General features: G+C 36.5%; 1 protein-coding gene across 2 annotated transcripts in view; it reads right to left on the bottom strand.

Annotated features, from left to right (window-relative positions):
* Positions 1-25,935, bottom strand: part of dapp1 (dual adaptor of phosphotyrosine and 3-phosphoinositides) — a 48,984-nt gene that overhangs the window by 17,361 nt on the left and 5,688 nt on the right. For both annotated transcript variants that reach the window (XR_015935624.1, XM_088627259.1), the window contains exons 2-3: positions 9,181-9,303; positions 8,527-8,660 (exon numbers count right to left, since the gene is read on the bottom strand). Coding sequence is in view for 1 of the 2 variants with exons in the window: in XM_088627259.1 (XP_088483385.1) it covers positions 8,527-8,660; positions 9,181-9,303 (257 nt within the window). In the remaining variant the exon portion in view is untranslated. The remainder of the gene's footprint in view (positions 1-8,526; positions 8,661-9,180; positions 9,304-25,935) is intronic.

A 25,935-nucleotide genomic window follows, 5' to 3' on the forward strand; every position in this document is an offset into this window, starting at 1 on the left:
ACTCCAAAACATACTGGTAAGTTAATTGGTTTATGGGAAAACTGGCCCTGGTGTGTGTGTGTTTGTGTCTGTCTGTCCTGTGATGGACTGGCACTATGTCCAGGGTGTATTCTGCCTTGTGTCCGTTGCTTACTGGGATAGGCTCCAAATCCTCTGTACTGGATAAAGAGATTAGAAATGGATGGAAGTAAAGGCACTGTGTGGATTGAACTATACACAGTGTTAGAAACCCACTATGAAATGGCAGCATCTCACTGAGAATAAAATATTTTATAGTGCTGGCTTAAGTAAACAGCCTTTCCACCTGTCTTGCACATCAGTATCCATACCTAGTTATTTAAACAAATTGCCTCTAATTATAAACATCTTAATATGCTGGCTCTGTGGATCCGCATCAGCGATGTTTGCCCATTCCTTCAATTCATGTGCATCCAACACACAGTTCAATGCTAGCAACTACACAAAATCTAAAATACAATCCTCATTTCAGTATCTATGTAAACATACAGTCTGTTAACTTCATCATCTTCATCAAAAGTATGCCTAACCCCATTAGGAAGTGTTCTTGTTATCAGTGTATTCCTCAGCTATCCCAAAATTATCTTCTTACCAACATCTCTAGTTTTTTATCCTGCAATAACTCAGCCAACACTTAAATCTCGAAAAGCTGCTTGTGTTCATTTCTTTAAATCACAAATATCATGTGTAAATACTGTCCATGTAATACTCTGCATTGTGGAATAATAGTTTATTTTAAAGGGAACTAGAGAAACTAAGAACTAGAGAAATCAAGAAAGGCTTTTTTTTCTAGAATTAATAAATGCACATCCTGTTCACTGGGGAAATTGAATCAACACTGAGCAATCTTCAATATGTTCAGAATATGACAGCGAGAATCCTATCAGGGATGCATTACACCTGTTTTCAAGTCCTTGCATTGGTTACCTATCAGGTTTCGAGTCAACTTCAAAATCCTCATCCTCATTCAGTACCTACAGTATATGGCTTATTATCTGTCTACTCCCCACCTTTGTCCGTCTGACTCTGGTCTTCTAGCTGTCCTCAAGAACATCTACATTCTGTGGGTGACAGGGTCTTCTCTAGCTGCACCCCAGAGCTCTCAATTTGTATTCCCAGTGATATCAGTCACGTACCCTGAGTGCATTTAAATCTAACCTCAGAACCTTTCTTTTCAGAAGACTTAGTGTCTGTATCTGCTTCATTTTCTAATTTTGGTAGCACCTCTAACTGCTTGTCTTTCTTTTATGTATTTACTTTGTAATCTGTGGTCCTTTTATCTGTTTTTATATCTACTGTATTGCTTTGAGATGCAAGTCTCAAAGCAGTCTGTATTGCTTTGAGACTTTTAAAGGTGATATATAAAATAAAGTTTTTTATTATTGTTATAGAGAAACATGATCAGTTTTCCCTGGTCCAGATAAAAAGATCTAAAGCATACGAGTTTGTCACTCTTCTCATCCCCTTTGCTAAATAACTTTTCATACTAATCTGATCAATCTAACTGCCTGTTTTCTGTGCTTTCTCTATCCTGCTAGATTTGCAATTATTCTGAACATTTTCTTCTTGAAATAACTCATTTCTAAATACCTTTTTTCACTGTTAACATCTTGCAGCAACGCTGCGACAAAATATACACTTAGCACAGTTCATCCTGCTACCAACATTGAATAACAAAATCTTAAGATTTCTATATTTATGTCTTTATTTAGTGGTTTCATTAGTGACAAAGGCTAAACTTTCTTGGAAAAATGTCTTTTATGTGTTGCAGAAAAAACTGACTTGCTTTAACAAAGTATGTTTACAAATCCTTTCACCTGGCAATCTACCTGAATGCCCAACTATCTGAGAAGCCCTCCATGAAACCATGGTTGCTATTAATTCATTTAGGGCTTATAGACAGAATTGCTGTTTTTTATGCATTCTAATTTTCTGATTCCTCACTCTGTTTCATGTTTATAGATAAGACTTTATTGATCATGAAGGGAAATTGATGTACATGATGAACATGTTTGCATGTTCTTTTGTAACATACACCTTTTTGTGATTTTTTTTGTATATCTAAGCAAGTGTTCCTGCATCCCTCTTCTGCACTTTAGTCATGGCTTTTTTTCTGTTTGCTTATTTCAAAGCAACACCTGCTCCATTTCTAAAACTTTTTACTCATGTGCATTTTTGTATTTTTTACACCTTTAGCACTTTAACATCCTGAATTTTCATTTGCCTTAATTTGTAGAATGAACTTGAGTTTTAGCCTAAAGAAGTTTTCATTATCTTTTGTTTCTTGTCCTACAACTGTTATTATTGATCACCGAATTATTGTTCTTGACATGACTTCATTCAGCCTTTCCTGAACGTCTATGACAGGCAGAGAGAGTGCTGTTTCTGGTGCGATCTTTTGCAGCTGACATTTCACTCTTTTAAACGAACAAGAAATTAGATTGCTCATAGATCACTTATCCTATATAAACACAGCGTAATTGCCCTCCGAAAATCCTCTTTTTCTTGTTCGTTTTAGAGACCTTGATCGAAACTGATTTTAGATGTCAGAAAGGATTTCTTTTCTCTGTATTTCCTACATTGCTTTGTCGAGATTTTAACTTTATATCTAACTTTATATCTAGGCTCAGATTTCAACTATAAATCGTACAGTAATTAATAGCAGTAAATACTGATGTTTTGCGCCCTCTTACCACAAAAATATATATGTTTTGTAGCTGGGATGAACTTTATTTCGTACGCGTAGCTACTGCGATTCGGACACGGACGGTTAAACATGGCGGCAAATCAGACACCCAGAGGGGGGGGGGGCGTCTTCTCGCCTCCATAACTAAAATGCCAAATAGGAGTGGCTTAAGCGACATACACAGTCGTGTAACTGACAGTTTGAGGTAGCCTATCGTGTAAATTTCGCTTTGTTGCTGATAGGTTAAGCTTTCGAAACTCTGCCCCAAAGTCATGTGACTGATTTTTCGCCCTGTTTCGTTGGTTAAACGCAATGATCACAAGCACCACCATGGTAACTGGGATGTGTAGTTTTTAATTCCGTTTGAATTATAACTGTACGTACTGTCTTCGTATTTGGCCAGGGCTTTAAAGAGAAGGCGCGCCAAAAATTTTCGGTGCCGTCGTCTCCGCTTTAAAGGTACCCCCGTCGCGGAAGAATTCGATCTCGGGACGTTTGCCCAGCGTACCAACAGTGTGAGCCAACACACCGCCCGTGCGCCCGAGAGAGAGAGAAAAGAGAGAGAGAGTAAGACCCAGGCGTGCAGAAGCAGGGAACTATTTACAAGGAAAACGGATACCTCCCCAGACTGTGGGACAGCCGCACTGGTCAGCGGCCTTCCTAAACCCCGCCCTGACCACTTTCACTCCTGTCCTTCTCTTCCCCGCGCACCCCAGCCGGGCGCTCTTCGGCCTCTGCCCGGGGCGAATGTATATTTAGATATTTAGACCCGGCGTGGCACCAAGAGAGCGTCTGCATTTATAACTTAGTTTTTAAAATTAGTCAAGCAATATGAAGCATCTCCTTTTACCTTTAAGTCTCTTAATTATCATTGAGCACAGCTTTCTCACCACTTAGATTACTTGTTGATACCATCCTTCCACAAAGCAGAAACTTCTTGTATTTTCCGATGACATACAAGTTGAAAGATTACAGATTTTAATCGTCTTTAATTTTGTTACATTATACGTTTTAAGAACTTTTCATCTATACAAACACCACAAAACTATCCTCGATTGTATTTCTGAATGTTATATTATACCTACAGTGGTTCATTGTTTTAAATACATCCAATTAAGAAAGTGAAACCTGGGCGCAAAAGCTGTTCCTTTTTCTGATCACTCGCTCTCTGGATACACGTCTCACCTGTCCTGTTCTTTGTTTTCCTAATTTGCTGATCATGCCTGTGTTTTTTTAACTTCCTGAAAAACAAGTAATAATTTAACTATATGTGCAAACGTTTTATGATATGTCGCTGTTGTGAATCTCTGTGGAGTGTATCTTATTTGCCTGTCTGTCCTGGCTGTGCTCTCTCGCTCGCCCTCCTCCCCTCTCTCTCTCAATTCAATTCATTTATTAGCATGACAGATGGGTACAATCAGTGTTGGGTATTTACTTTGCTTTGAGATGCCACTTTTAAAGGTGATATATAAAATCAAGGCTTTAACTTGCTTTAACTCCGCAAGTCTGAGTTCTTGTGTCTGTCCTAACCGAACCCGAAAGTATTACAATATGTATCTTTATAGAAGGTGGTGTACAGCTTTTTAGTATAGATTACACTTTTCTAAAATTTATTTAAAAAATAAAAATGATTACAATCTAATCTTTCCATGTTTGATCCCAAGATCCCAAGAAAAATAAATCTAAACGGGGAGAAAGCTATGCTGAAAGTTTATTAAGATACTTAGAAGACAAAGATATCAATTTATGTTGCATTTGTCTGATTGTGAATCAATAAACACATATATTCAAACCCGCGTTTGCGATTTAAATCAATATAAATGTTTATATTGTAATGCATAGGTGACTATTCATTGTTATTAAAATGACTTAAATTCGATCATGTAGAGATATTTAGAAATATACATTTGTTTGGTGCGAGTTAGGTTTTATTTAATCTCTGACCCAGGGAAAAGTTTTATTTTTTCAAAGAAATGTTTGTTAAAAAAAAAAGTCATGGCTTCGGCTGGATTCGAACACGCGACATGGGATGTGGGAGTCAGGAACCTAACCCACAGCGCCACCGGCAAGGTCACATGCGGAGTGCTGAAAAAGCCCTACAGAAACATTATCAACAATGTACAGCGTGTACTATTCTTGTGTTGCGGTACATGAATATAATTATATCGTTATTAATTTCTTTAGATACGCGATTCCATATTATATTCCCTTTTAATCTAATTCTAAAAGTATGTTTGCTGACTCCGGTATCACGTTAGTTAAAGACTTCGATGCTTAAAATGTTTAGGGAGAAATGGAATACTGGTGTGTATTTTTTATTTAAAAGTACCAAGACCAGTCATATACTGTATGTTTATGTTCCAAAATTAATATCGTTTATGGCCTTCACATGCGTTACAGTATGCTCCTATTCTTTTTATGCTCAACTACTAAGATTTCCCTTCAGTGGTAAAATTCCATATAAATATTCAATACTAAAACGAGCACAGTAAAGACATTTAAATCTTTCTACGACCGACCAACGGACCACAAGTGCCCCTGTCGGTCAACCAATCACTTACCGCGGTCTTTTGCGTCACCGCACGTCACTATGTGCGAGGCCGTAGCCAATTACCTCCGGTACGTGTCTGTGCCGCGCACTTTGAATGGCTGCATCTGTACATCCAACACTTTCCTAACAGAAAATGGATAACTAAAGAATAACCTATGATGCACTGCTATACTTAACATGTTAACTGTTTGTTAACCAGGATTTGCATTTACAACAGAGACTGATTGAGGTCAGGTGAAGTAGATCTAGGAGATGAAAGTGGGAGCCCGCATTTTCAGCCCATGAACAGATTAATTTGGTCTGAGAATTCAGAAAAAGTGGCCACTAATAATTTTTTGCAAATAGGCAAAATTGTGAATGTTAAATTATTTCAAGTAAACTGCAGTGATTCACAATGAGAACAATGATTTAGGTTTACTCCAGTGTAATTCACATTAAACATCAAAAAGAATATTCAATCCTCAAATAATGATCTCTATATTACAACACCTCAGATAAACCTAATTATCTTCAGAATCTTCTTACTTACATGCTTAATAAAATATAAGAATATTCCAATACCACTGTAAACTAGTATTTAAAATGTTTAAATTATGAAGACCACTTTGTCATAGCAGCAAGGTATTTTATTACACTTAGAATTAAGTGTTATTAAAGATTTCTAATAATCTTTGTGTTGCCTTGAACAAGCAGCTTGGGCCTCTCTTGAGTCCAGTGTAAATGCATTGGAATGTGCGTAAGAAGCCTCTCTGATAGGAGATATCATAAAACTGTATCCAATGCTGAACCATCTGCTGAATGCTGAATGATACATAGCTCAGGTGAGCTCCACTGATTTGTAGCGATTTCTGCTAAAGAAGAAATCTTGTGTTTGTAAACCCACTGTTATTTTCGCCTGATGAACGAAATAACAGTTTCTCAACATCATGAACATCCCAGTGTATTCAGCACCAAGCTATTGCTGGGACGAACCATGAGTTCTCACATCTCTCTACCTTGTAGCTAGATCCCAAGAAGACAACTGTACACAGACGAAATTTAAAGGGAGAAGAAAAAATGAATTGTTACACTACTTCTTTACAGAGCTACCCTCACTATAGCTTTACCTCTCTTCTCTCTGCACTGGGACATTCCCTGCACAGAGCAAGCAGTTTGCAAGTCAGACCACAGACCAAGCTAGACCATCTCTGTCTTCTCAGTGAGAAGTTTAAACTCATCAAACCACGGTGAAAGGATCACTGAGTATAAAACGTCTGTATTCACATTTTAATTCTCGAAGAGTTGAACTATTACACCAAACACGTTTGATGTTTAGTTCATGGTAGTAAATGCATATTTACTTGTATTTCAGAATATAAATGTGATGTAACTATATGTGATCAATAAAACCTATGATGTTGACCATTTTCTGTTCCAGTAAAGTAAAACTCTCACATCTCTACAATGTCATAAAGAAAGGAAAACACTGCAAAAAATCAACTTGCTGTACCACTGACTGGATCTTACAATAAGTAAGAGATTATGGATATTTCAAGTGTTTTACCAGAAAAAGGCATAGGTGTGTGATGTAAACTGAATATACTTGAAAAATACACAAGTTTGTGAAAAGTTAACAGTCTTGTTTTTACACACACCCCAGAAAATCTATTTAAAATTAAACTACTCGTTTTCTGCCATGATAGACAGACTAGTCAAAGAAAAAGCAAATCAGATTATTTTTCCTGTTTTATAGTTTTCAGTCCATAATAGTTTCTGAGCTAAGGAAGATAGAAGACATGGCCAAAAACTCAGAGGAATCCACCCACAGACAGGAGTAACAGGTGAACGGTAAGTCAGAAACCCCACAGTTATGTCGGTGTCATGACTTTTCATAGTATTTTCAGTCATAGCCTTCATTTACATAATCATTTACATAAGAGAATAAAAGCGAGTTGTAGAGTCGCAGACCATTACCGTCAGCTGTGTAGTGTGACACCCCCAGCGACTCAGTCATAGCTCTCTTAATAGCCCCTACGCCTCTCTGTCGTAGGGGTGGGTAGTGAACCAGATGTGTACTTGTGAGATAATGTACCCACTGTATTACAAGTTATAGCGCAATACTAATTAGTTTACAATATTTGTTTTAAAGGTATTTTATATATATTTATATAATTATTTCTGTAAATTTGTTCTATATTTATAAAGAAGAATTATATTTTTGAAGATGTTTATTTGTGGAAAACAATGCCTCTGTGTACAAAGGTCTATGTTAAACATTTTTCAAGATGTTTACATGCTCGTTCTCCATGTCTTTTGTTTACTTTCGTGCGGTGTTCCTCCTCTTATTCCAGTGTGCTCCACATTGATTGGCTGCCAAAATGAGGTGACCTCGCAGTACTTTCATGACAAAATAAGAGATTTGGAACCGTGATGAAAAGTCATGAGGGAATCGTGTAATTAGTCACCCCCTGCGATTCCAAGTCATATAATTTGACACCCTCTAGGACAAAAAAAGCAGCGAGATTCAGCTACTGCTGTCATTAAATTTGAGATGCTCTCCAACTAGAAGTCATGTCTTGTCCTGTAGTGTGACGCTGGCTTTAGCCAAGACAAAACGTTTAAACTACAAACTATTAAACTAGGACTTCTTCTGCATTAAAAGCAGATATACTTATCAGATGAGCTAACCTTATGCAGATGACCTTATGCAAAACCCATTTTTCCTCAATATTTACACTTGCTAATGTTGAAATACATATTAAACATTACAGACAAGAACCCACTGGTTCGCTTGCTTGTTAGTAAGGAATTAATCTAGAGATTGTATCTAGCTGTTTTTTGAAAGGTAACAGGTGTTATCCTTGCAGTTTCATAGTAAGCATCTCTCTGAATCTACAAGTAAAGATTCTTCAGCTGCTTTTATGGTGTTTCTTCATTGAAAAAACACAATGTAGCCTGACTTATAATGCTAGTAAGGGGTACAACAACATGATTTTGAACAAAAATGCACTATGTTAGTGCCTAGGATTTATTTTAGTATCCTTTAGAACAACAATATCCTGTAGAGTATCTATTAATTTGTACTGTACATTTTACAGTTTAGAAAAGTGAATTGCCATTTATTATAAAATGATGTGAATGAAGTTTGGGAACACAAAGGAATAATTTAATATTAATTATTTCAAAACTAAATATAGTGACCTTCCTATAAGTTTTCATAAACTCTTGCATTAATAATTAACCACATAAAAAACACATAATTGGAAAAGAAAAAGAAAAAGGTGTTGCTGACCTGTTTCACTCCCAATAAGAGGCTGGTTAGCAAAGTGGTTGACAAACTCCTTAAGAGTTGGAAACTCATTGAAACCAAAGGAATAACCAGTGCCTTTTTGTATCACCTGAAAGTGCTTGACAGAATCTTTTGCCCTGTAAGGAAGAAATTAAATAGATCAAGTTCTTGTGAAAAGTAAATAATTTATCTTATATGTCTTCTGGGCGTGAAGCAAAATAAACATGAAAAACATTTTTTTATTAAGCTGCTTTTAACATGGTAGTGTTTGCAGAACTTTAACTGTGAATTTTCAATTAGTTCTCTCTTTTTAAACAATCCGAGTCAGCAGAGTCTTACCCCCAACCCTCTAATGGTATAAAGTGAACCAGGTCAGGGTCATCTGTCTCCTCTCCTGGGAGTCGAGAGCAGATTTTAAACCCATGAACTGCCCAACAAAAAGTACTCTGGAAAGACGTATTATAAAAATAACAACAGAAATTGTGAAAATTATGTTTTAAGATGACCTCAAATATTCACGTCACTGGTGATTAAATTTCTAACTTTTTCCACAATAAATAGTACTGATAATGCTTTCTTTTGTAAAATGCAAGATTTATATTTCTGCAACACTACAAAACATCAATACCAAAGGTATAAACAATGAGATGATCATACCTGACAGATAGGGCATAGAAATTGGGACCTTCATGACTCTTTCGGAGTAGATAGCCCCCATCCTTACCATTTGATAGAAGTAAAGCTTCAGCAGCATGTCGAGACAAATCATGGTGATACCAACTGGAAAACAAGTAAAAAAGGCAGAGGATTTAACTCAGGCTTTTCAAGGGTACTTCTCACCCATAATAGAGATGTTCTTATGTATACTCACTCTTGGTTATTCTTATGTATTTTAACACATAACATTTAGCAAAATGGTGTTCACTCACAAATGACAAAAGCTGCCTGGCCGCCATCTTGTTTGTAAAATTTAAACAGTCAGCCAAATTTAACCACTGCAGCTACAGGCTTCAGCTTGACCGCTTGGCAGGTATTATTACCTGCTTCAGAGATGCACTTCATAAGTTCCATCAATATTTGATATGCCCACACCCTGTGATCAAACAACTGGTGAAATCACCCAGGTGTTAACTAAGAAAGCCAACAACATACCTTAGGCAAAGGAAGGACAAAGGTCTATGTTAAATATTATTAGCCTAGAAGAGGCAGAAGGGTTTCAAATACACTTAGGATTAATTAATTCCCAAGCCTGATGGTATCCTACCAATTGTATTTAAATTAAATAAAACGTTATTCATACTGTGTACGTGAGTTGTGGAAGAGTTGTGCTTTCATTGCACATGCTGTTTGCATGTTAACATGTAGGTTGCCGAGACCTGGCCTACAAGAATGACAGCACTTCATTAATGTAATGCTATGCAGTCAGGCTGCACTCAAAAATTACAAGTGAAGTCCTTTGGCAATTAAAAACTCATGTCCTCCCCACTGATTCTGTTATACACAACAATCAGGTTATCATTCCGCTTGTCTGTGCAGCACTTGCTTATGTTGTTTAAAATGTGTGAGCTCAAATTTAGAAAGTTTTATTTTAGTTTCTCCTTAGTTTCTCCTAGAATTTTGCTCACACCGTTTAAGTTAGTTTGTAAGGACTTGCATAGAATCCTACAAAACCGCATTTAGTTTTCAATTGAATTTTAATTCTCCTCTATTGTCACGCTCGTAAACCCCTCCTCTTAAGGACACTCCAGCCCTTCCTTGTTTTCAACTGATCTTCTGCACCTGCCTCCGGTTCCTGCCCCCTGTCCTATAAAAGCTAGGCATTCCTGCCAATCTGGGTTCAGCTTTGGAAGATGGACGCTTGGAAGCCCGCCTATCCGTGAGTCCAGGAGCGACTCGATGGCACAGGCTTCATCACGGCGTCCTGACCTTCTGAGTCCGGGATTAGGGAGCATCTGGTCCCGTGACCCCTCTTTTATTCCCCCTTCACTCCGCCGGATCCCACTCCGGCTTTTAACTTTGTTCGTCTTCGTCAGGATGGATCACCCAGTCTTGGACTATTGCCTCTAATGGATTTGCCTCGGACTCCTTTGGAATGTTTGCCCCACACCTTCCCTGAACACTAGCGCACCATGGACAACCTTCCAGCCCCTTGCATGCATGCATCCCCGGATTGTATTGTCCGCATAGGGTCTTAAAAGAACGCTTTCATTACATCTATAGACTCTTTCATACAGTTCCCCTGGTTCTTCAACAGAACCCTCTAAAATGAGCACAAACTATTGACACCAGCAACGACTTGGCAGGTTACATTACTTTGTGAACAAATACACATCTGAATCATCGCTTTTTATGAGTTTCTTGTTCGTACTTAATTGTACACCACAAATGTGGAAATGAAAACAGTTACAAGCTCTTTATCTGGTTTTGATTGATTTGCTTTCCCTACGTGAAGAATTTAATGTCAGCAGGTCCATGAAATTACACCTTCTTCTAGACCTCCTGAGAAATGTATACTGGCTCATATTTCTGCAGTAGGACAACAATCTGATTGATAGTGAATGTATGCCATGGAATTATACTGTAGTATGTCAGGACAGTGCTACCTAAGTTTAGTATTCTGTCTCTAGTAGACATCTGCAGCTAAGCAGTCTCTAATTTTTATGCTAGAAGTGTATCTTTACTTTATTTATCTTGACTTTCAGACATAAAAACATACATACTTTTATATACATACTTCATATATATACTTAAAATCAACATTTCTAATACTTACATTGCATGGGAAGACATACAGTATGTCCAAAAAGGCCCCAAAATATTCAATCATAATTCAATAAAAATTAGAATGTCAGTGATTTAAAATCATCATGGGTTAAAACCATTAATGGCATTAAAACTCACTCTGGTCTTAAAATCACTAATTACCATACAGAAGGTGAGACATGGCAACTTCAAGGCAACAAAAACAGGCAGCTGCACCTCTAGCTATTGTGCAAGCTGTCTATGAAGAGTTGGTAATAACCATGGCTGTGAACAGGAATAAAATGTGGTCCTCATTCATCAATTACGACTTAGGAGGCTTGCAAATGGGTCTCCCAAAAGATTAATTCTTATGACATTTTTGGAAAAATACTACATGACCAAATGTTACAAAAGATTATCTTGCAATATACAATACAGTACTGAAAAAAGGTTTGTGAACCCCCTAGGCTGGTCCATATTCTCATTTAAATGTAATTAGATCATCATAAATAATAAAAGAACAATATTTTAATAAAAGAATAAGAAGAAAAATTTAACACAAAGAAATATTTACATTATTAAAAAAAAACTCTATTCTTCTTATTCTTCTTTCTTCTTAGCCTATTCTTCTTTAAAGAACTGCTTCAAGTTGGTGACATTTGAGGACTTCCTTGCATGAACAGCTCGCTTTAGATACTGCCATAACATTTCTATGAGGTTCAGGTCAATATGGCAATATGTCCCATTCCTGAGGCAGCAGCTCCAAACCATGGTACTCCTAATATTATGCGGGACTGTTTGGATGAAGTTCCTTTGATAGACGGCAGTATTTGTTTTTTGCCACACATTTTTCTCATTGTTGCGAAGAAGATAATTTTCTTCTTTTAGTTCCAGCAGATCATTCAGGTGCTCTTTGATGAACTTAAGATGGAATGCAATGTGTTTTTAGAGAGCAATGGTTTCCTTCTGATATCCTCCCATGAAAACCATTTCTGTACATTCTTTTCCTGATGGTTTAAGTATGAACACTTTGTAAGCATGTTAATCCTTAGATTTTACTCTGGGGTTCATGGTAATTTTCTGGAATGTTTTCCAGTTTGATTAAAGGAAGATATTGTCAGGATAACCAATTCTGGCTAGAATCCCCATGTTCTTAAATATGTATTTCTTATTTATTATCCATTTGTAGACAGAGGATGGATGAGCCCTAAATGTTCAGAAATTATTTTGTAACCTTCTCAACATTGTTGAGCATCAATTATTCTATTTTCCATTTTCTAAGGTACTCTGAATTTTCTTTTGAATTTTGGCATGTCCTGTCTCCACTAACTTTTATGGTAAAGACCAAACTCACAAAGTTTCAGACCATTTTATAGGACATGGCTGAGAAAGCTCAGTCACTGTTTACCTACTACCCAATTAATCACCTGATTCTAATTACCCCCTTAATTGTCAAAATAAACTACAAATTCACTAATTATTTCACATAAAATGATTCTGATTCATTCATTTTTTCTACTTCATACACCACTGCATCTAAAAAAGCACTGAATTTGTAAATATAAATCTTTTTAGTTATTTAAAAAAAACAAATGATTCAGAGTACTGTGGTAAGGACTTGCATTTTCCATAATTATATTGAGAGTTCACAGACCTTTTCTGATTGTGTTTCCTCTTTTATGTACAGATGCAGCCATTCAAAATGGGTGGGGTATTTCGCGGTATACCCCGGTGGGCGTGTCGCATCAAAACGCAGTATCACGAGGTATATCGAGTCATTTGACATCATGCCGGAAAGTATCAGGAATCACCTTGTAAAACCGCCAGGAGGAGCCAATAAAGCTTAACCTCTCATGTACAGCATTTGAGCTTTTAAATTTAACTGTGTATTACAGCATGTTAATCATCAGTCATTAAAAAGTTGGTATATTTTATGAAAGCAAGATTGCTCAGTTGGACTAAAGTACACAACCTACCTTTATCAGAAATATTTATGCATCAAAGCCTTTACCGAAGATATTACTAATAGTATTAATAATGAATGACTTTGGATAAGCTGTAAACTCAAAGTATTACGCTGGTCCACATTCTTTCTAACCACAATTTTAAACTAAAATACTTTTAGTTTTTTCTTTGACAAACACCACAGCATTTCGTGGATCTAACTAGCGAGGACAGGACATTAGCTAGCCAATACGATAAAGGAATGACTTTTTTTGCTAATTTCTTTAGCACATTTGTACAAGCACTTGGAATCTGTCCAAGCCCTACTTTGTCAGGCATTTTCTTTTACTGCAACAGACATAAAACCTCCCTTGCTTTTAACAGAGCATTTCATAATTTCTAACTACAAAAATTATTTAAACTGCGACACTTATCATTCAACCAGAGCTCAAAATATCACAAGGATCCTCCAGAGCACAGCAAAGACTGTATTAAAAGATACTTGTATCAGATACATGAGAATCCAGGCTTTTTTATCAACGCTTTCTTTTCCGTATACCATATATTATGGAACCACTTCAGAAGGGTGTCAGCCAGTCAGATTCCAGGAATTGGTACTTTAAAGAAAAAATACACACCGGTATTCCATTTCTCCCTAAACATTTTAAGCATCGAAGTCTTTAAGTAACATGTGAAATAGCGTGTAAAAAAGTGGTAGTTTTAAGCTTTTCTGCTAATATAATATGGAATCGCGTATCTAAAGCCCACTGGTCTACATGCCTGATTACTAAACCTACAGGTTGTGTGCTCAAATCCAGCTGGCGCCGTGACTTTTCTTTTAAGAAACATTTCTTTGAAAAAATAGAATAGCAATATTACGGACAATTAATTGACTTGTATATTTCTAAATATCACAACATGATCAAATTTAAGTCATTTTAATAACAATGAATAGTCACCTATGCGTTACAATATAAACATTTATATTGATTTAAATCACGTTTTGATTTAAATCGCAAACACGGGTTTAAATATATGTGTTTTTTTATTCACAATCAGACAAATGCAACATAAATTGATATCTTTGTCTTCTAAGTATCTTAATAAACTTTCAGTATAGCTTTCTCCCCGTTTAGATTTATTTTTCTTGGGATTTTGGGATCAAATGTAGAAAGATTAGATTAGTAATCGTTTTTATTTTTTAAATACATTTTAGAAAAGTGTAATCTATACTAAAAAGCTGTATTTATTTAATACCACTCAATACTTATATTAATGGAGTTTAGTTGATACAATTTAAAATAATTAAAGGTTTAATCAGTATTACAGCATTGTACACATGCTTAAAAGAAGAGAAAACGCAAGCCTTCTTCAGGTGTGAGGGTCTTCTGCTCAGAATGAAACGCTAAAATGTAATATAGGCTCTGAATGGGTTCAATTATGATTTGGGCTTGATAAAGGTCGCTGCCTTTCATCCAAAATCCTGCTTGAATCCTTCTAAACTAAAAATTAGACACAAGAAGGGGCTCTGGTGAAATTTCTCTTTTTAATTTCTCTTTTTTTCTTGGAAAAATATCTTACCCGCTGCAATCCGGGCACAGAAGGATTAAAAGAAACCAGACAGGCAGGGGGAAGAGTGAGTTATAAATAAAGAGGTATCCAGGTAACAGTGAAGGTAACAGCCGCAGACGTGGCCTACTTAGCCCGCCAGGGTTACCCTACTCTCCCGGAGGAGGCCCACCGGGAGATAGCACTCCAGGCGTTCCTCTGGGCCCTGGCGCCAACTGAAGAAATAACAGTATACAGTAACTATGTTCATGCACAAACAATAGCATGTTACATTATTAATTTGGGGGTCTCCTCTTGCCAGAAAGCGCTAAATTGCATTTTGAGTGCGGTTTTGGACTTTTAAAAAAAATTACAACTCATAAATAAGCTGATACTGTTTAGACTTTTTTTAAAACTATTACAGCAGCACAATGTGCTTTTTCACGAAACCTCCTAGAGTAACGAAATGTCTTGCGTTGTACAGCTTTTCAGCTAAATACTGTATATTTATCGCTTACGCTTGACATAAGAGGTGCCCGATAAAAACCGGTTGAACAGCTCTGTTGGAAGTTTAGTGAAAAAGGAGGTTTCGTGAAAAAGCTACAGGAGTGCCAATCGTAATCGTCTTTATTTTTAATCGTTCAATGCAGATGGCTGGCGGCATGTTCCATAAGAGTACGGTAATTAAAAAACATTTATACTTTCGTTGGAGTTTAAATAAAGTTGATGTTTTATCTAGGAGCTGCTTGCCTGCGTCTGAATAGCGGCTTCTAAACTGTGAAAACATGCGTCTGTCTTTCCGTAGGGGGAAGGGAATCTGATCTGCAAGGCACTTTGGCTACAAAAGTAAAAAGAAGGCGCTCGCTCTCTCTCTCTCTTTTGATTATTACATCCAATAATCAAAACTGACACAATAAACATAATAACCATAATAACGACCAACCAACAAAAACAACCATATAAACATAGTACCAACCAAAAACATAGATAACAACCACAATACAAAATCAAATATATCAAACCATTAAAGCAAAACCGTCCTCCAATTATCAACAAATCTCAATATCTTGTATGAATTATTCGTAATACAAACCAAAAATAGCACGCAAACTCTCTCAAATTCCTCCAATTATCATACTCCCGCCCCTTATGCAAAACCAAACCCTCCTCCCATCCTAGTTTATCCTCTTTATCATAAACAAAATCCACCTCAATTTTCAACATAAAGTATTACACAAAATCAATACCTCAACACTCCATACTCAACAACGATAATTCACAAACAGCCAAAACATGTAACTCCACATTCCCAAATAGACCTCATTTCAATAGCCCCGCCCCTTATGCAAAACCAACATCCCTCCCCTGTTCTCTCCGCTGGCGTTTGTAATCGTTTTTTATTTTTAAATACATTTTAGCAAAGTCATGTATTTTAAAATTCGTAAGATTTCTATATTAATGTCTTGATTTAGTGGTTTCATTAGTGACAAAGGCTAAACTTTCTTGGAAAAATGTATTTTATGTAAACACATTATTCATTTAGGGCTAGAATATGTTCATTGTCTTCCAATGAAAGAAGGGTTCCTTTCGCCGTAGTCGGGAGATATTAGAAGCTTGCCACGCCCGGACTGTTACACCAACGCCTTAGCATGTTAAAGCGATTTCATTGAGGAGCCTAGCTTTCTTAACTAGTACTGTACTTACTGGGTTTTGGAGGGGGGGAGGCGTCTTTCGCTGGAAATCTCGCCCCCTTCTACTTTGAAAATACCCGTGAAACCGGTTGAATTCGTCACAGCAAGCACTCCCGCAGAGAGGGGGGTTGTACTTGCAGTGCATCAGTATAGATGGGAAAGCCAGAGCCGACCGCTACGCCGCCCACGTGTTATGCACTTCGTTAATGTCTAAGCCGGAACACATCATTATATCTCATTTTGTATATCTTTAAAAAAAATCGTTTGCCCAGCCTAACAGTATTGTTGTTATTGTTTTTATCCTGTAAAGCGCTTTGAGGAGCCACCCTTAAAGGCGCCATATACAATAAAGTTCATTATTATTACTATTGTTAATTTGCTGGACAGAGAGGTGAACATTATTACGCAGAAGACAAAGATAGCGATTTACGTTGCATTGTGCATTGTGCTGCTGTAATACAGTTTTAAATAATTAAAAGTCTAAACAGTATCAGCTTTATTTATGGGTTTTAAATAAAGGCGATTTAAATCAATATAAATGTTTATATTGTAACGCATAGGTGACTATTCATTGTTATTAAAATGACTTAAATTCGATCATGTTGTGATATTTAGAAATATAAATTTGTTTGGTGCGAGTGAAGTTTTATTTAATCTCTGACCTAGGGAAATGTTTTATTTTTTCAAAGAAATGTTTGTTAAAAAAAAAGTCCTGGCTCCAGCTGGATTCGAACATGCAACGTGTGATGTGGGAGTCAGGAACCTAACCCACCAGCACCAGGAACCTAACCTACCAGCGCCACTGGTAAGGTCATATGAGGAGTGTTGAAAAAGCCCTACAAAACATTATCAACAGACATCGTACAGCGTGTACTATTCTTGTGTTGCGGTACATGAATATAATTATATCGTTATTAATTTCTTTAGATACGCGATTCCATATTATATTTCCTTTTAATCAAATTCTAAAAGTATGCTTGTTGACTCCGGTATCACGTTAGTTAAAGACTTCGATGCTTAAAATGTTTAGGGAGAAATGGAATACTGGTGTGTATGTTTTCTTTAAAGTACCGAGACCAGCCATATACTGTATGTTTATGTTCCAAAATTAATATCGTTTATGGCCTTCACAAGCGTTACAGTATGCTCCTATTCTTTTTATGCTCAGATACTAAGATTTCCCTTCAGTGGTAAAATTCCATATAAATATTCTATACTAAAACGGGCACAGTAAAGACATTTAAATCTTTCTACGACCGACCAACGCACCACGAGTACCCCCGTCAGTCAACCAATCACGTACCGCGGTATTTTGCATCGTGACGCGCGAGGCCGTAGCCAATTACCTCCGGTACGTGTCTGTTCCGCGCACTTTAAATGGCTGCATCTGTATGCTGTTATGTGGTCTTAGAAGGTTGACAACATCTTTTATAAAATGGTATTGTAAAACATTGTAATAAATTAAACTTCCAGCATTCTGATATATTCCTGAGGCATCCTGAATCAGTTTTTCCCAGCAATTCAATCTAATCTAGATCAAATAATGTGCAAAAAATGAGTTTTCACATAACTTGTATAAAGTGCCTTGCAAACATATTAACCCCCCTTCTACAAATTATTATGCAATTAGCTTATTTGGGTTTTTGAGTTACCTTTGCAGTTTTTGCTGACATAAGTTCTTTCTCCAGAAAGTGTATAGTTTGAGTTGTACCTTTAAAAATGTGCATACATAATTTGTAATCAACAAAATGGAACGTCATTGGAAGGGGGTGAATACTTCTCCAAAGCACTGCATACATTTTAAGAGGACAATAAATGAAAAATATCTTAAGAGTGGCCTCCTATTTTAAGTAATATGGTCACATTTAGCAACATTCAAAAATATATAGTTGTCTGTGACAACTCAATGGAAAGTTAGTCACAGTGACTTTTTTAAATATTAGCGGTTACATTTTTTTACTGTATATAGCTGTCAGTTTATACCAAAGGTGCTGAGACACAAGAAAGACCTGCAGCATTTTGCAGCTGCTCGGGGTGGAAAACAAGACAAAATAAAATTCACACACTTGACTGAACATACAGTGTTTTTTAAAGATCCGCACAAGTTACGGTATTGATCCCACCTGTACTTCTTGGAACAACCCAGGGGAAATCAAATAAGCATTACCAAAACATTCACTACATCATTTGTTGAAAATGCTATTATAGAGTCTACTGTATCTCAGGAATATTCAGGTAATGTACAGGGACTCTTGTTTGATCTAATTGATTGATCTAATACTGAAAAATCAATTATATCAATACACCTTACAATGAATTTACACAAGATACATAACACTTCCTTTAGAACTCTACTGCATTAAAAGGCTTAAAAAACCTTCATCCTCTTACTGAAATATCTTTGAAGTGGGACATGTATATATCTCACTTATCCAGCATCACAGTATCACCACTTAAACACATTGTGAGAGATGTTGATGGGGTCTGTTAATTTAGCCTCAAACAAAAGTTACACTAAGATGCCATAAAGCTGACTTGCTTTAGCAGACCCAGTGGCTAAACGCTACATAATAAAAGACAGGAACAATACCAACAAACAGGATCAACCAGGCCAATATCTGCTGCATATCAAAGGAGAGAACCTAGAGCAAGACAGAGTAGGACAAGCAGTAATTACATATCAAAGAACAGGACAAGCACTCAGATTGTGAAACAAACTTTCTTCTGACTGTATATAAGAGCTGGGAAACCCTTGCAGTTTGTCTGTTCTGTGGGGCAGACCCAGCGCGCGTTGTTGGACTTATTGAGCTCAATAAAACTGAATCTGCACAAGACTGTGCCCTGCTCCTCTGATGAAGAATTTCCCACATTTCCCTTTCATTCACAATACATTTAGAGATTACAGCAGATGCTACTTTTCAGAATACTGGAGTCATTATCAGTATTAATAATGCATTTGATATTTGTATCCTCTGCAGAGTATGCCCTGCTTCAGACAACAGAGTCCTATGAATTATTTATCTCAATTTTTAGAGATGTTTTTTGGAGGCCTTTGGAGGCCTGATATATGAAAGAAAGACTAACACCTGTTACCTACAGTATTTGCATAACTAGCAACTGGCAACTAGCAATTACATGGACAGTTAGTGTCATAACTACCTGGAACCCATGCTGGAAAAAAACAATCCAATGAAAAAAAAAGAGTGATGTTAAGTTTACTGTGTTTGAAAACTGTCCACTATAATATATTGCGGCAGAAATTTCGGTTTAATTCATCGTACATGAAAAATACAATAAAAATGAGCCGATATAAAAAGTGCTGTAGCCCTTTCTTAGAACATGACTTTATGATGTCTCACAACTTCAGTGTGATGTCTTATTTGCTAGTATTAAAACAAGTAGAAAACTTGGTTTGTTCACTAACATTTCATAAACAAAATCCCTGAAGCTTAGAATGGAATTGCCCGGGTTGTCATAATCACTGCAATCACTTCACTTTGTGTCACACCTCAGTGTTAAGGTAATTCCCATACCACCCATGAATCATACAGCAATAACAGATTCCCAAAAGAGCAAACCTCTTGTATTAACTTGTATTAACTTCTAATGATTTTCTTTTGTAACTCATGGTGAAGTCAGACGTTCCTTGAATAAAACCAAAAAAGTAAACTTGCATTGAACAGAAAAAAGTATTTTAAAAGTAAGTCATTCTGTGAGGGATTACACTTGGACATCTAAACATTATTTTGACAAACCATGGTCCACCACGTCCACTGCTTGCAATTTATTCATCCAATAATTTAATCCTGCCATTTCTTAAGGAATTATAGGAAATCTGCCTCAACAACATGGTTCAGCAGTTTGTACCATATAATGTAAAAGGTGACTTCCGTATTCAGTCTATAATGATCCTGCTGCTCGGTGGGACTAGCAGCAGATCAGGAGACACGAGAAACCACTTGCTGGGTGAGAGGCAGATGAGACCCAGGGGAACTGTGGGCAGTGTGCTGACTTAGGCCGCAGGTCAGTGCTACACACAGGAAGACGAGGGCTGGGGCAGGGTGCTGTGGACTGAGGAAGAAAACAGAGTGCTAGTTCATAGTCGAGCAGGCGGAGGTCAAAATTCAGTGAATCCAAAATCAAACACAGTTCAAATCTCAAACGCGAATCCAGGAGACATGGTAAGAATGAAGCTAGGGTCCAGTCCAGGGAAACACAGCAGCATGGAGGGAGTCCGAGGCCAAGGTTGAGGAACGCAACCAAGGTCCAATGCAGAAAGAAACATAGATCTTGACACAGGGGTCAAATCCCAGAGACACCGCCATGAATCTGAATAAGTCACAGGAGACAAAGCAAAGCCAGGGACTAGGGAGTAGAATGCTCGAGAGACTCAGAGACTCTATACCAGAGCAGTGAGCCGAGTCCCCGCAGCTGTTAAATATTCCTGAAGCGGCGCGTTAGTAAATTACATCCAGGTGGTCCAGATATCACGTCAATTGCTCTGACACAGTCAGGTTTGTTAGCTAACGTCAATTCAAACTAAATTTCAATTGAAAATACAGACATTAAGTTTGTTGGGTCTCTAGACAGATCTCCAAGAGATTTGTGTTACTGGGATGGAAGCATTTTTGATGATTGTGTTATTCAGTTAAATATTGGTAAAGGTGGATGACCTTTAACTTTTAGCATAGACTCAAATTTCCCACCTTACCTCTCACTGCTACTGTACATAAATAATTAAAACCAGACTTTGTACACCCATAAAACAACTTGAAAGTCATTAATTCTCCTGTTCCTAAAATCAGGATTGATAGTCAACCTCAAGCATTGCACAAGCTGAAGAAGGAGCTGACTGAGAAATAATTATTAAATGCATGCTGAGAATCTTTTAAATAAAGAGTCACACTTGATTGAGTTTGTTTAAACTTTTTTCTTGAGGGGAACTTCCAAATGACTCAAAAGGTAAATGAAAAAGTTCAACCTACTGTCCAAATATAGTCAATCAGTGTCTGGCATGTTATTTGACAATTATAATGAAGTCTTGAACTTATTGCATTACTTACTCTAGTTTGCAGGAATCCCTTTTATTTGTATTGCAACTGTAGATAGAATTACTGTTCATCAGCTACTATTTAAAAAAAAAATCATTAGTCTCTTTAACAGAAGGCACTTTACTAAAGGTGCCAAACAGTCACTAACAAATTGAGAATGTCAAACAAATTTAGACCTTAATCATTATACTGTATTCATGGGAGTTACTCCCTCTCATCTCAAAAAGAAAAGAAGCTTCTCTGAAGGAAAATGAATACCACTGCAGCACACATACAGAAAAAGCTAGTGGACCAGCAGCTGTGTTCAGATATGAATAATAATACCAACTATGAATATGTAAACTTGAAGCTAACCAGTTCCTTAGAACTGTTTCTTAGAACCTAGTTACTGTGAAGCCTGTGACCAAAATACACCATATGGTGTTTAAAGAGTTAGGGTTCATGGGAATTACTGTATACAAAAGACTTCATTCATAATTGTAATTTTTATAAAGAGAATGAAAGATCAAACCTAATGGCCATCACCACGATATATTTAATAATCCTAGGTTAAGAGCAGAATGGTTGGAATCTATAATTTGTATATCTACAATAGTTCTAGAATGAGCATCAACTCATTATCACATCACAAAATATTATAATTAATATATCTGATAAGACACTCTCTTCGGTGCATTTACCTGCATTAAGCAGAGATTTTTCCTTTGTTTCAGCTCCTCTTATTAATAGAAATATATCAGTAAATCTTCACCATTTTCATTAAGAAAAATATTTTTAATTTGTATAATTTAGTTAATATTTTTGAAATATCTGATATTTGTCAAACCCTTCTTTCTATATACTGTATTGATTCAGAAATACACAGATCGATGAGGTATCACACGTTACAGAAAAACTGTCACTGTTGATAATCTTAATTGTATTAATTTAAATGGTAATATCTTTAGGCTTTTTTAAAGAATAGAAGTTACTTTCTTAGTTATTATTAGGTTAAGAACAGTACTTTCTGGTATGTGTTGAGGTCAATTCATTGTTTACTGTGCTATTGGGAATGGAATATTGCGTTCTTTTTTTTGGCCAGGAGCACCTCAACTTTAAAAGAGCTAATGACTAGATTTAAGGAAACACTTAATAAAGATAAGTGGTTACATCAAGCATGGGCCACACAGTATATTTTGATAACTTCCATATTGCATCACATCATTTATTACTTCTAATATCCCTAAATCTAGTTCTCAGATATTCTTCTGCACAATGTACACTGCAAAATGTTTAATATTTTAAAACATACTTTAAAAATGAATATGTCAGTTTTTCTTCAGATGATTGTCTAGGTAAACTATTAAAACAGCCTCCTGTTACGGCACATAGGAGATTTCAGAATACAAGGAGTCCTTTGATAAAAGCAAACTTGATAGCTAATCTCCTATTACTCTCTGGTAATTTTAACTGTAGAAACTGCATCAAAAATGAAAGAATTGTTTCATCTCAGCTCAGGAAAAGCACGGTCAGTTCCAGGAGTGATCAATTCCTCTAACGTGTTGCATGTTATCCACTATCCCTCTGGACTCTACTACAGTACTTACTGTAGCAGACACTTCAGGAAAACTCAGAATTTGTTAAATAAAGGGCAATAAAAGATAAAGATCAGGAAAATCTTGCATCAGTTCACTTTCTATGAAAAGCGAATGATATTACTTATTTTGTTTATTCCAGAACCGAACAATAAGGCAATAATAGAGGAGAGTGCTTAAACGTTTTCCAAACAAAACCACCATATTTAGATTTAAATGTTAGTTTGAGTTTTGAAGTTGAGACTATTTGCTACAGTATATAAAGCAATGTGTTTTGCTTCGGCAGGAAAGACATTTGTTAACGGGTAATACATCTTATTTTTATTTTATATATTATGTAAACCTTGATTCAGTTCTTCAATATGTTATCCTTTATTCAGGCTCTTGTATGTTTCTTACATGATTAAACATCTTAACTGTCAGTTAGTATGTATCTGTCAAAAATCTACTATCTTTGCTGAATACTATTCAAAGAAGAAAACCTGTTTTATCCCTGATAAAAGTTGGACATCCATCTGAAATATTAGACTTACATATGTTGCTACTTTTGTGATAATGTTTAATTTCAGAACCTGTATTGAGCTATTTGTCCTTCTGTTTGAAAACCACCGTTATAGTCCTTAAACCCAAAAAAGACTATGCCTCATCACCCACAAATAATTTTAATCACTTGCTTATTATGGCTAATGTGTATTTCCTGGATGAAAATACTATACAGACATTGGCCTAACTTATCTATCTAAAGCATACAGAAGCATGTACAAGGAAGGAAGTAAGGGATGTTGTGGAAAAGATATTTTTGAAATTTCTGAAACATCTTTTGTGCATTTATTGTACATAAAGCTTGCCTTAAAAGTAAAAGCTAATACATATGAATAAATAAATATGAATATTATTTTTAGATCAAGAACTGAAAGATTGTGAATTCTAAACTTAAGTTTATAACTGCAGGCCTGCCAGAACACAAATTAACCTATATTTAGGTTAAAAGGTATAGTTTTGTTTACCACCAGGGAAATATAGCATGTACAGCATGTACAACATAATGTAAGTCCATTCTAGTTCCACTGTTTTTCAATGCATCAACTGTACATTGAAACACATGTCCCTCATTGTTGCAGGTATTTTATAGACTGCAAATTAAAAATATACTGATATAAAATACATTGATTGCTTAAATATTCACTGACTTTGCTATGACAAGCACACATTTGTTCAGGTGTAAAAAATTACTTTGGCAAAGTTATACAATTATTTTAATGGTCTCAGTGTGCATTGTACATTATTTCAACATTAATATATCTGTCTTTGTAAGTCAGTCAGCAAGAAAACGTCTGTTTTTGGTTTTAGGATTTAGTTGGATGGAAAATATTTTAAAAAGCAAGTATGGAATAAAATTTTACATGAAGCTAAGGGGCCTTGTTACACTAACTTAATTGTTGTTTAAATTTGTACTCCTAATAAAATCTTATATTATGAGGTAGAAATTGGCAGGAACAATTACATTCATCATGGTGAGGACATACCGATGGAATCCTACAGTACTTCAAGTTATTGGAAGTCATGTTGCCACTGCGATTATTTTCATTAAGGTTACTTGTTTTACAAACTTCCTCTTTAAAATAATCACACCAGCCAGCCAGAAACTAAGTGCATTTTAAAGATTTAGGTTTAGGTTTTTGGGAATTCACATCTCTAAAGATCTTACCTGGACTGTGAACACTGACTCTATCATGAAGAAGGCTCAGCAGCGCCTTTATTTCTTGAGGTGCCTCAAGCGATGGGGGATGCCAATACATGTGTTGGTGAACTTCTACCGCTGCACTATCGAGAGCGTCCTCACCAACGGGATCACCGTGTGGTATGGCAACACCTCTTCGCGAGAAAGAAAGGCACTGCAGAGAATGGTCAATATGGCCCAGAAGATCATCGGCTGCGGTCTCACCGAGATTAAACAGCTCTATGAGGACCGCTGCCGTGGTAGAATTCTGGCCATCACAGAGGACAGTCACCACCCAGGGCATGAGCTCTTCACCCCACTGCCCTCAGGCAAGAGATATAAGAGCATACGGACCTTTCCACTAGATTCTTCAATAGCTTCTATCCACAAGCAGTGAGACTGGCGAACACATTTAGCCATCCCCCTCGGACCACACCTACACCATCACCATCTACCTCATTGTAATTTATTAATTGTACGTCTCCAGTCATTGTTTACACGTCTGTATTGTTTACATTCAAACTGTCTGCATGTTTACTTGCACATTGTCTATTGTTTGTTTGTACATTGTCTTGATGCACTGTTTGCACTTTGTTTTGTAATCGAGAGACTTTCTGTAAGTAAGAATTCCATTGTACCAGTACCGGTTACATATGGCAATAAAGTTCAAGTTCAAGTTCAAGTTCAAGTTCAAGATGGTAAAAATGGAACTCTGTACTGAAAGCAACCAAAGAAGAACAAGGCCCAAAGGAAAAGTAAAATATACAGAAGGATTCAAAGAATAAATACTTGGTCCGGTCCATTTTGTGTGGCACCAACATACTTTGTAATGGTAATGGAAACTGGTGGGTTACCGAAACAAAAAAGTGCTTTATGGATACTGCCAGCAATCACCAAGCACAGTTGCTTTGTGTAGTTGTTATAGTATCTTCAGTGATACTTTTTGTGCACCTAAAAACAATTCATCGCTAGCATGAGCAATTCTGTACTTGAGGTAAGGCTCATTTTGGAATATGTCGTAGCAAACTACCTACCAAAAGACTAAAAAAAAATCTAAAAATGAAATGGAGAAATGGTTCATATTGAGCAGAAAAAAAGGCCCATTATGTTGGAGGCTGTTCTAGCAATGACAATATAAAAAA

Source organism: Lepisosteus platostomus, chromosome 1 (assembly GCF_059453375.1).
Source record: "Lepisosteus platostomus isolate fLepPlt1 chromosome 1, fLepPlt1.hap1, whole genome shotgun sequence".
NCBI lineage: Eukaryota > Metazoa > Chordata > Actinopteri > Semionotiformes > Lepisosteidae > Lepisosteus > Lepisosteus platostomus.